Consider the following 12,845-nt stretch of genomic DNA (forward strand, 5'->3'; position numbering starts at 1 on the left):
AAGCAGAGAGGTCAATGTAGTTTGCTCTGGCAAAACATTGATGGTCAATGATTTACATAATAGGAACTAGGAGTTGATGAAACAGATTGAAAATTTCCAGGCCTCCTTTCGCTAATTTGGATTTTCGATTTTTTCTTTTAGTTTGATAAAAATGTTGCTTCGCTGGAGCTTAGGTTTCTTTTATGATAAAACATACTGGACAATGGGCTGCTATGACGTTTATCTGGACAGTTGAGGTCTATTGTGTTACAGGAGAACAAAATGGATTTGCAAAAGGTTCTAGAAGTTGAGAAGCTATGTCAAACAGGTTGCAAAGTTTACACAACAAGAGGTCATCAGCTTAGAGTTCTTCACCGGCTTGTAGAGTTTTTGTGTGTGGGCGTTTTGGTGTAATTGGCTTGAGCCAATCAAACAATTACAAAGCAATTAAACCACAGATTTCATACAGCAATGTAGCCACTTATTGTTATATAGTTGATATGGTAAAATTCGATTAAAAGAAATTACATAGAACGTTGTACAACAATACCTTCTTATTATTTATAGACGAAAAAAAAAAGTAAAAAGTGTTAGTGATCACTATTAGAAAACCATCATGGTTTAAATAACTTTATCTCATTTGAAATAAAAAACTCGAGTATAACTTTGTTGATATTGACGGTCGACTTTGTTGTTTACAATTATAGTAGGATTCATCTCATCAAATTTTTATCTAAAGTGATAAGGATTTTATATTAAGATGATGGGAAATGGAAGCATTTTACAAAATGCATAAAATCAAATAAATATAGCTTTTCATGGGCATATACACATATCATTGTCTGTTATCATCATTCTGTACAATAATAAAGAATAATAATGATTCTTATTAAAATTTCAGTGGGCCTCGTTTGGATCCAATTCATCTAGCGTGATAAGCCGCTTATTCGAATCCCGAGGTGTATGTGCCTTAAATGGCTGGGTATTCAGAGTTTGGAAGATTGTGCAACAGCGAGACTTGAAGTCCTGTCTATCGTGTTTAACGGAACCCGAAACTGATCGTGTAGGATGCCGACCCTTAAGCATTAGCAAACGAGAGGCTTCATGTATGCCTCCCCACTTCTCAAATGCTCGAGCTAAATCAAACCTTCCTGCTTTCAACACAACAAATGATTAGTGGTGAATGAATGACGAGAATTGTATGTATGACATGGATTGTATAATTCCTTTTCTGATTTATATTCATGCAAAGTCATAGCCTTGTATTATATTAGCTACCTCATGTTTGCACATGAAGATAAGCTCTTGATGATAATATTCTTTTACCATTTCATGAGCATTTTTGTGAGTATTTTCTAATAGGGTCAAAGTCAACTAACAATCTCTAAATGCACGCTATAATTCATTTAGCACCTTCTTACCCTCTAATCAAGTGATTTCAACACAGCGACAGCGACAAGAAGGTGGACTATTACATAGCAGTATCCTCTACTTTGTTGGGATTAAGCGTCATTCAACCAAGACAGGATATTAGAAAAGTCTGTTCATAAGGCAAAAACGCTGAGCAGCAAACTATAAGAGGGTATATTTTGTTTCCTGTCTAAGAGCGAAAGACGATGACTCATTATAAGATACACCCCCTAGTGAATTTCACATTCAGGTCTTATGATGAACTGGTGGCCAATCTCAACAGTCACATTGATTTGGTCATTTCAGACGCTATAAGTAGGAACCTATAACTATGTAAGACATCAACATTCAGAGACAGGCACATAACTAGACAACTATGTAATACATCAAAACTCCCCATTGTTTGGGTAATGACTTCTGTAAAAATAATGTTTCAATTTGTACCTTTGTGCCAAAGCACTTAAGCTTATGTTTTTTGAAAAATTACATCTTTTATTTCTGAAAATCTGTACAAAAGATGAAAGGGTATGTACAATGGAGATCATAACCCCTTTGTTAGAGCAAACGGTGAAATAAAACCAGAGTATTTAACTGGATCCAAATTTTAGCAAAAAAAATTCATTTAGACAGGTGTTGATGGTGATAGAACAAATGGAAGACAAAGAAAACACCTCATAAGCAAAGCCAACCTTGCACCTAATTTAATGCAGAAACTCTTAGGTAATGCCAAATTCTTGCAATTACAGGATGAACATAGGCGAGAGAATCACCAAATAATGTAGAGCTCCATTGAATCTTATGTTAATTGATTTAGAGATGGAAGGGTTCTGCTAAATTTGGCAGAGGGACCCACAAGTGAAGCTAAGGCACAATTATACTCTCTCTTAATTTTGACTTAGGAAAATTCTAATTTTCCTATAGTAACAAAATGTAAATCGACCTCGTACAGTGATGTATGGTTTAACGGTAAGTCTACTTGGGCGAAGCTCAAGATACCGCAGTTCAAATCTCATTGAGTACAATGTCCTGATGTGGTGGCAGCTCAAGGAGTAGATTCCCCATGATCATCTTGGCGGCTATGTGAGTCTCGGCTCTTGCCAAAATCATAGGATCTTAGTATATCCGACTTGCAGTAGTTGGATGTACTTCTGGTGTTATAGAGGCAGCTATGAGGATTGATCTTGGGTCTCCTATAGATTAGGCTTGGCAGTTACCGATTCACCATGTGTTAAAAAAAAAACAAAATGTAAATCAACCTCAGCTATCCTACTTGAGTTAGGTTGGGCCGGTTAGATTTTATAAAAAGCGAAGGGCACAGACTTGGCTAATCAAATTATGTACTAGAGTTTTGTGTGTTCAACTCAGGAAAGGAGTTTTTCCAGATCAGCGCATTAGGGCAGAGAAGAGAGGTCGAATTGCCTCAGATTTTATATAGCTAGCATGCTTCTCTTTCATGGCCGAGTTAGGGTGCGCAGAGAGGTCGATTCAGCCTGTAACAGCTACGCACTAGCCTTAACAGTTGCGCATGCTAGGAGGTTGAGTTGGTTGGAGGAGTGCAAATCACTATGTTATGGATCAGCAAATTGAAGGAGAATTTTTTCCAATATATGTAATCAATTTCTGAGACTTTTGCCGAGAATAATAATCGAACACACAAGTTGACTGGTTTTCCCTAATTTGAGTTTCTTGGGTAAATTCAGGTGTATTGTTTATTGTGTGCTTGTGTCTTCGTGAATTTATTTTCCACTGCTATTATTTGTTAGAATAATCAACATATTTAGTAAAAGTGTTTGGAGTTTAGTTTTCCGTTTCTTCATCACAAAATTTTTCTTAAATTAGTAGCTGGGTATTAGAAAGCTAACGTCTTATCTTGAAGCAACCATGACACTTGACTGTCAAGAACACTCCAACACTACTTGACATATTAGCACTCCTCAAAGATTTTCTTAATTGTCTCTAAGCACTAGCAAACAGGACAAAGGCCATTAGAGAGTGCACTCTTGGCCAGCTTGGCCTTGGATGGAATCCCCTAATATATCACCAACCAAGTAGAAGAACTCTTAGTTTGTAGGAAAGCCAAAATGACCACACATGATGAAGGTGACAAATCCAACTATTCTTCATATTTATGTGGAGTCAGTAAGCATCAAGGACTGGGGATTGCAGATGTCTACAGGGAGTATAAATGATGGGAGTCATGCTACAGGGGAAGGCAACCAAAGCATCACCCCCTTGTTGATTTCTAGTAGCATTGGATGTGCTCTTAGCCTCAAAATTTGCAGGGAGGCTAGGATACATGTATTCCACAATACCCAGAAAATCGTTTTAGGAAATTCCACCCGGAGACAGTTTTATTAAAATGATTAATTATTTTTAATGGGTGCCTAAGTTTAAACTTAGGAAATTAAAATAATTAAAGGGTGTTAATCAAACTGTGGGTGAAACTGCTAGAAAAAGATGGAGATCGAGTCCAAATGATTTGAGCCATTGATTAAAATCTAATTTGGGCCGTTGATTACTCAATTGGAAGATTATAAGGACTTCAATAGGCATTTGGAAAACACATCAGAGAGAGATCAAGAGATCAAATTTCTCAGATAGGGCAGCGCAACAGTTGCTAGAGAATCAATCGAGGAGATTTCTTACAGTGAGGGGCAGGGATAGTATTTGGAGGGGAGTTTTCTTGGACCAGAGAGTACAAGGCAGAGAGGGCAAAGAGACGTCCAGAGAGGCTGACACAGGGCCACGTAGAGCTATGCTGTGGCAGCGCAGAGCTTCAGAGGCAAATCGAAATTCTGCTGAGGAAGTCGAGTTCCAGAGCCAGAAGCCGAGGTGTGAGATCGGGAGGCCTGAGAGCTAAAGTTTCCAGCCAGCAGAGAGTTAGAAAGAAGTGCAGCACAGTCCCAACTGCAGTGACACAATGACTGCGTGGGAGTGACGCAGAACTACGCAGAGGCTCACCTCCAATGCATATCAATGCCAGTTCTTCCAGTGACAGGGTGAGATCATCTCACTATTATTTTTGCCCAGTTTCTCTCTGTATCACATAGCCAGTTGGGCATCCAACGAATTGTACTTAGATTTACTATTGCTTAATAATATAAACCCTCAGCTGCTGCATCGGTTTTCCCACACTGGGTTTTTCGGAGGACATTTGTTCAAAAATAACTGTGTAGATGTGTGTGATGATTATTTCTTTCCTGTGTTGTATTTAGTTTCCGCAGTTTTTTATTTGTGTAGGCTGCAATGTATTTAATTCGATATTTTCCATAGCACACAACAAGTAAATTATTTAATTGAATTAACAATTAGAAGAATTAACATCAATTGCTGCAGTAGGAATTGGGTAACCAATTTTTCACATGGTATCAGAGCACAGATCATGAGCAGAAGATCTCAGAAGCAGAAAGGAGACAAGAGGTAGTTTGACATTTCACTGGCAGAGATGGCAACTCATGGGTTGCGAGATCAAGATCAGTTGGAGGGTGCATCCAACTACGTGATCTGGAAGGCAAGGATCTCATGCCTTCTAGATGAGCACGATCTCAAAACCTATGTCGATAGTGTGGTGGATGTACCCGTGGATCCGGATCCGCTCAAGAAGTACAAGGCTAAAATGGCAAAGGCCAAATGATTGATCCTCAACGGAGTGAGAGATCACGTAGTGTGTCACATTGCTAGCAAAGACACTGCCCACAGATGTGGGAAGCATTGGCCACGCTATACGAAGAATCTTCTGAGCAACAGAAGATGTACTTGGAGCAAAAGATGAGATCCAAGAAGATGCAGAAGGGGGAACACATTGATCTATTCCTAATGAAGCTTCAGGAAATCTGAGACTCGTTGGCAGCTGTGGGGTCAACACCTCAACATATTGAGATGGTGAGGCTGGCCCTGAATTCAGTCTTAGAAGAATGGAATGTGTTTGTCTAGAGTATCCTGGGCAAAGAGAGATTGTTGGATTGTGAAGGAATGTGGGCTGCTCTTCAACAAGAAGAGGTGAGGCGAGACTTAGTCAAGTGCAAACTTGATAGTAGCAGCAGCAGTAGGACGAAGCCCAAGGAGGAGGAAGAGAATGCAACCCTTGCATCAAAGAGGCGGCAAGAGCAGCGGAAGAAGAAAGATGTTTCGAAGATCAAGTGCTTCTGATGTGGTGAACTTGGTCACTACGCTACATAGTGTTCTCTAAAGAAGAAGGACAAAGACGAGAAGCATGATCCGAAGGTTGCATCTGCAAAGATAGAGGAGGAGGAGTTTTCCATGGTTGCTCAGATACCTCCAAGGGAGAAGTGGGGTGATCTAGAACTGTAGTTCGAAAGAACTGCAGATGGGCAAGATCCTTGAGGAGTCCACCTCTTGGATCAATACTGTCACGCCCCTATACTGGCGGTACTCTTTCAACCGCACTATAGCGAGGTGCGGCACTACCAACCGTTTTCTTTTCACCAATACTTACGATTGTAGACTACGCCTAACATTCCATACTTAGTTTATTTTTCATTACCAAGTATTATTTTTATCCTTTATACAAGTGAAAGCCCATAACATTCACATAAACAGCATTATACAAGAGAAATGCACAACAGTATAAAGGGAGGGGCAACTCCCTGCAATATGAGTCTACCCAAATCAATATATATAATCTTCTTTTATAAGTACAAGTTAAATCTTGGGAAACCCCAAATTTACACTTAGCTAAATTTCCAACTTCGGCAAACTCAGTTGCCCAGCTCGTCGGCGCCTCCACACGGTCGCCACATGACTCACCAACCCTTCGTTCACCTCGTCGCACGATCGTGTTGTTTTCCCAACTTGGGCGTGCCTCGTTGTAACCAAGTTGCCACACACGGGCGCCTCCACACGAGTCACACCTTCGTTCACAACCTCAACACTTCACCGTTTCCACCGTTTCGTCGTGCACGGCGCGCCCTACCCAAGTCGCCCGTCCACACGATTCTTCGTTTTGGCGTGCACGGCGCGCCCTCGCCCGTCCGCACGTCCACCCGTTCACCCAAACAACTTCACCCGAGTCGCCACACGACTTCACCCGGGTCGCCACACGACTTCACCCGGTTCGCCTGAACGACCTCACCCGGGTCACCACACGACTTCACCCGGCTCGCCCGAACGACTTCACCCGGGTCGCCCGACGACCTCACCCCGCTCCCTCGAACGACCTCACCCGATTCGCTCGAACGACCTCACCCGAGTTTCCTGCCCGACGACCTCGCCCGAGTTTTGCCTGAACGACCTCGCTCGAGTCCTGCCTGAACGACCTTGCCCGAGTTCTGCCCACGACCTCGCCCGATTCTGCCCGCGAGTTTTCTGAGGCTCGCAAGATGCCTCAGCTCTCCATGTAGTGGGAATGCTCCATAGTCTGCTCACAACTCCATCCAAGTCCATGGCCTTGTTGTACATAAGTGCACAACCTCTCCATCGGCTCATAAATAAGTCATCTCCATGTCACACCAGCAAATCCACCTGCACAACATCCCTGCCTTGGCACTCCTCATTGGATGCCCATAAATGACACCTCTACAAGTGCTCCTGCATCATGTCCCTGCATAAGATTGCCATGCTCCATGTCTCCAACCTGATGTCCATGACTAAGTTGTCCATGTAGTCCAACCAAGTAGACCCATCACAACAATCGGTCATCCTCATCCAAGTCTGCAATCTTTGGTCTAGTGAACTCAGTTACCCAGCCATATCATCATCATGAGTCCCTTCCATCATAGCTCCCCCACTAAAGGTTCCACCAAGGCTTCCTCTTGGTCTTGGCCATGAGAAGTCCACCCAAGCAACTCAAGTGTGTGCCCTTCTCCAATATGTCCATGAGTCATGCCGGGCACTTAGCCAATTCTCCATGTGGCTAAAGCATGACTCAATCCTCCGCAACGATCATCATGTTCCTCCCTTGTCACAGGCCTTTGTATCTTCTACCATAAGGTCACAAACAACCCCAACAAGTCCTGCAACAATCAACAACCCTTGCTTCTCCATACAAGGTCTCATCATAGACATCCATGGTAAGATGCTCCCTTGCATCAGCAAACTGATTTTGCCCTTCCCTGCATACGGTCCATCCACCAAATGCTCAAATGAAACACAAGTATCAATAGTACTTACATCATCATTATGAGGTTCCTCCATGTGAGTATCCCCATCCGTCCATGTCTGCAAATTGCACGATCCTGGTCCAACTTGATCATCCTCAAGTTCATCCTCCATCATGGTCATATATGCAACATCCTCAATCATCACGGCTTCCTCTTCCTTGTCAACACAATCTGCAACTTCATCTTGCTCCATTGTCCAACCAAGTTGAAGAAGTTTGTCTTCAACATTCTTTTCCAAGACTTCAAGTTCCTTTCGAATCCGTGGGTTCTCCTCTTTCAACCGCTTCAACCTGTATAAGGTAAGCAAGAGCTTCCCTTCGCATTCTTCCAAACCTGCCATGCCTTGTCGGTTAGCTTGGCCCAAGCACAAAGCTTCACCTCTGTTAAACCCGTTTCACCCTTCACCTAAATCACCCTGATATTCCACCTGTCACCTGCAAAACTTGAACTCCCTTTCAAGTCTTCGGTCTTCGTAGAATCAACTCCTTGATTTAGTTCACCAGCTCTGATACCACCTGTCACGAAGTGCAGGTGTGTATCAACTTCAACGTTTCAACACCAGCACCAGCTCCCCGGCACTAGCTTTGATACCACCTGTCACGCCCCTATACTGGCGGTACTCTTCCAACTGCACTATAGCGAGGTGCGACACTACCAACCGTTTTCTTTTCACCAATACTTACAATTGTAGAATACGCCTAACATTCCATACTTATTTTATTTTTCATTACTAAGTATTATTTTTATCCTTTACACAAATGAAAGCCCATAACCTTCACATAAACAACATTATACAAGAGAAATGCACAACAGTATAAAGAGAGGGGAAACTCCCTGCAATATGAGTCTACCTGAATCAATATATATAATCTTCTTTTATAAGTACAAGTTAAATCTTGGGAAACCCCAAATTTACACTTAGCCAAATTTCCAACTTCGGCAAACTCAGTTGCCCAGCTTGTCAGCGCCTCCGCACGGTCGCCGCACGACTCACCAACCCTTCGTTCACCTCGTCGCACGATCATGTTGTTTGCCCAACTTGGGCGTGCCTCGTCGTAACCAAGTCGCCACACATAGGCGCCTCCGCACGAGTCACACCTTCGTTCACAACCTCAACACTTCACCGTTTCCACCGTTTCGTCGTGCACGGTGCCCTACCCAAGTCGCCCGTCTGCACGATTCTTCGTTTCGGTGTGCACGGCGCGCCCTCGCTCGGTCGCCCGTCCGCACGTCCACCCATTCACCCAAACTCGTTCACCCGAACAACTTCACCCGAGTCGCCACACGACTTCACCCGGGTCGCCACACGACTTCACCCGGTTCGCCCGAACAACCTCACCCGGGTCGCCACACGACTTCACCCGGCTCACCCGAACGACTTCACCCGGGTCGCCCGATGACCTCACCCGGCTCGCCCGAACAACCTCACCCGGTTCGCCCGAACAACCTCGCCCGAGTTTCCTGCCCGACAACCTCGCCCGAGTTCTGCCTGAACGACCTCGCCCGAGTCTTGCCTGAACGACCTCGCCCGAGTTCTGCCCGCGACTTCGCCCAAGTTTGCTGCACGAGTTTCTTGCACGAGTTTTTCGCCCGAGTTTCTCACCCGACTTTTCTGCACGAGTTTTTCACCCGAGTTCCGCCCATTGTGCGGGCTCATCCACGCACTGCAAAACTCCTTTGATCGAACTCGTGATGATTGAATGATGATTTGCCTCCACAAACCGTCCACTAATATATACGGGCAGGTGGCAAGTTATGTCACCCGGCCGACCCATGCCCAACGCCCAAGCCGACTCGTTCAACATGTTGCCTTCGCCTGAGTGGAGGGTCGGCCCATCCAGCTCGTGGGACCGCCCTCTCAACTCGCCCAACATCGTATAAACTTGCCCGTGGCTCGTTCAATTCGCATTTCGCACGAGCTCCTCGCCCGTCCTTTGCACTGTGAAGGTGACTCGGACCGCAGGTCCATACAAATACCTTGCTACATGAGCCCTGATCAGAAGTAGCAGGATGGACCAGGATCAATTAATGCGGAGGAGTGTCAGAGTGGTAGTTGCAGTGGCTAGGAGCGCTAGAGACTGAGCAGCGCAGAGGAGAGTTGGTACAATGCAAAGTCAGCGGCAACAAATAGGCTTCAGAGGGTCAGCGCAGAGACTAGCAATAGTCAGAACTCTAGCAACAGATGCATCATGCTGAACACCTATTCAATATTTTTGGATGCTTTTCCGTTGTTGATGCAGTAGCAACAACAATTGGAGAAGGTTGCAGTGCAAATGTAGTGTTGGCAATGCCAGTGCTAGCAGCAACACAAATGCAGAAATTATGAGGGTTACAGTATAGATGCAGTGTTGGCAGTGGCAGGGTCAACGATAGTACAGATGCAACATTTGCGCAGTAGTTGGTGGGCAGTGATGTTAGACATCAACAGCGCAGAGGGAGATGTTACAGAGAAGGGTGATGCTTCAGCAGGTCGCATTACTAGAGCACATTCCTCGCTAAGAGAGAGTGTTGATTTCTGGTAGCATCGAATGTGCTCTTAGCCTTGTTGACCACTGGAGTGGCAACTGATGATTATATGAAGACTCGATGCCCAAAGATGATCCAGAGGACACTTGTACCATCAGATATCGTCTGTCAACAGAGATTTTTAACTCTACTTCTATCTTGTCATCTTTTTTGTACCTAGATTCCACACCCTACGGGGAATTGTAATAAGTAATTCTAATAATGATGAGTTTTGAGTCTGTAATAGGCCTAGGATGTTGGGACTCGATCAACAAACGAGTACACCTTGGAGTGTTTTTTTTATCTAGTTAATTATCCCTTCTTTTTCAGAGGCAGATAATTTTCTAGATTTTTTCACTCACGTTTTACCTCAAAGTCGGGGTGGCGGTTTGAAAGTTGAGCCCCTGACACATCTTAGTGTCTAGAGTCGATATATGTTACCATACCAAATCACACAAAAAATTTCGTGGAATTTGGTTAGGTCTAGGTAGTCATTTTTTAATTTTTTAGATTTCCCGCAGGTCAAAAATTGCAAATAAAATTGTATTTAAATTGTAATAAGTGTAGTCTAGAGAAGTTGTATGTGGTATGAGTAATCAAAATTACACCTCTCACCCTCAAATTTCTACTATGACACACTTTGAGGGGTTAATAATGTGTTTTGGACCCTCAAAATCTACTTCTCCTAAGTTTAGTAGGAAATCTGGCAATTAATTAAGCCAGGAATTAAATAAATGGAGAAAAATAAATATCCACACATGCTAAATGTTGTGGAAATGAGGTGGAAAATTATGGGGGAGTTAAAGTGAAGTCCCAGGGTGATGTGGACTCCTAAAATGAAGGAAAAGACATGTGCTTAAATAATATTGAATTTTTGGCATTAAATGAAAAAGCTGCTTGGAAATTCGAATTTGTGAAGTTAATGCACATTTGGGAGGATTTGGAAGAATATTTGGTGGAGATTTTTGTGGGAAATTGTCCCCATATGGGTTTACCACCCATGTACACTTGTCATTCCACCATAAAATTCGAATTTGGCACATAAGGGAAGAAGAAAATGATGTCCACTTGCCAGAATTCGATTTTTACACTTGGCATTGGAGCTCCATTCAACAAATTCGAATTTCTCTTTGGGATTGTCACTTCATGCCACTTGTTTAATCCCTTTTACATTGGGATTGGTTTCAATGCCATTTGTCATTGTCATTCTTCATTGGGATTTGCTCACAACTCTCTATATAATAGAGCCATGGGCTCTCACATTGCATAATATTGTTACTAGCTATTGTGCTTGCGGAAGCGTTGCTGCCTTGTACACTTTCAGAAATATCAATAAAGACTTTGGGATTTCATTCATGAGGTGTTCCTCATTTTCGAGTGTGATGAATTCTTGAGCATTGGTATAATTCCTTTTACTCATGCTTTGATCTAATTTGCTCCCATATGCTCTTGTAGATTTGTTAATGTATAGCTATCTTGCATTCACAATTAATTTAGAAGTATGCTCTAGGTATAGAATGCTCTAGTTGGTTTTAAATAGATCTCTAGAGTTTCTTATTATTGTTTATTGCTAAATCTATATGGAACTAATTCTTGATTGAAGTTTTGTAGAAGGAACTTCTTGTTGGGATTACAGAATCAAGCGTGAGGGGAAGTCTTTGGAAAGACCAACCCACTCTTGATATATTCTTAAAGGAGCTCTCATTTGTTCTTTGAACCTTCATAGTCTTATCTTACAAAGTGGTTTTGCAAGGATTTCGGCACATAGCTTGTACACAAGCTGAGAAATTCTAAATTTAAATCTCTTTAAAAAAAAAATTGTACTTCATTTTTTTTATTTGCTATCTAAGAGCTTGAAGATGGCTAAGCAAAGACGAGAGTTTACTTTCACTCTTTAGCTTAGACTTTTGTAAATTATAATTGTACATATACATTTTATCTTGCTGATTTTTCCATTAATACTTAACGTATTTGGCAGCCATTGTTTGGATTGTTTGCTAACTCTTGTGTGGCAGATTTTGAAGAGCAACTTCCTGCAACATCTAACAAGTGTTTGCTGGACCTTTGGCAAGTGTTGGGGGTTCGATTTCCAAGGATGTTTTGAGCCCTTTTGAGGTTTATTTTGGCCAAGTCGAGTTCACTAGAGGGCTGCCCATTTTCCTCTTTAAGCCTTGGGCATTTGGAGGAAACTCACACCTTGTTTCTCTTGCATAATTTTTGTGAGATCTTGTCACTACTTTCTCAAGAAAGGAGGTATAGTGTCTAAGTTTCAAGCAATTATTGTGAGGACTCTCCTTGAAGTATAGTTGAGAAATTTGAAGGGCCCTTTTCTCATTGTAATATTAATAAAAAATCTAACTTGCTTGTGCGAACTTGGGATTTCTCTCATGGTATCCTATCTCCCCATTTAGAGGGAGGCTTCTCTTGGGTGGATTGACATTTGCATGGTTTAAGCTTTCATACTTCATTCACTTACATGCATGCTTTAATTGAGAATTAACACAACCTCACTATCACATTTCATTAAGTTAAAGTTTGTTACAATTTCATTTGAGCTTTGCATTCTCTATCTCATTGTTGCTTGAAGCTACAAGCTTACACTTTACTTTGGGCAATTCATCCTTTACATGCAAGCATTTTATATTTTTAACAAACTTTGATTCGTTTCCATTTACCTTGGTAAATTGTTTTATGAACACTTGAATACATGCTTCAGTTTTATGCTACATTGTTATCTTGAATATTGAAGCAATTTATTGTCATTGTCTATTTGAAACAACTTTTACTTTCAAGCAAATTACTTGTATCATTTTAATTCATTGATGAAACACA

The 12,845-nt window shown here is 42.3% G+C and overlaps 1 protein-coding gene across 7 annotated transcripts in view; it reads right to left on the reverse strand.

Annotated features, from left to right (window-relative positions):
* Nucleotides 1-656: 656 nt before the first annotated feature.
* The window catches only part of LOC149167927 (uncharacterized), a 451,255-nt gene continuing 439,066 nt past the window's right edge, over nt 657-12,845 (reverse strand). The window contains exon 9 of one of the 7 annotated variants that reach the window (XM_089433247.1): nt 657-1,130. In XM_089433247.1, coding sequence (XP_089289373.1) covers nt 877-1,130 — 254 coding nt within the window. In that variant the 3' untranslated portion in view covers nt 657-876. The remainder of the gene's footprint in view (nt 1,131-12,845) is intronic. The other 6 variants (XM_089433245.1, XM_089433243.1, XM_089433241.1 and 3 more) reach the window with 6 other exon arrangements.

Source organism: Pinus tabuliformis, chromosome 5_1, assembly GCF_031772625.1.
Source record: "Pinus tabuliformis cultivar Carrire ecotype Pingquan chromosome 5_1, CPIR1, whole genome shotgun sequence".
Classification (NCBI taxonomy): Eukaryota; Viridiplantae; Streptophyta; class Pinopsida; order Pinales; family Pinaceae; genus Pinus; species Pinus tabuliformis.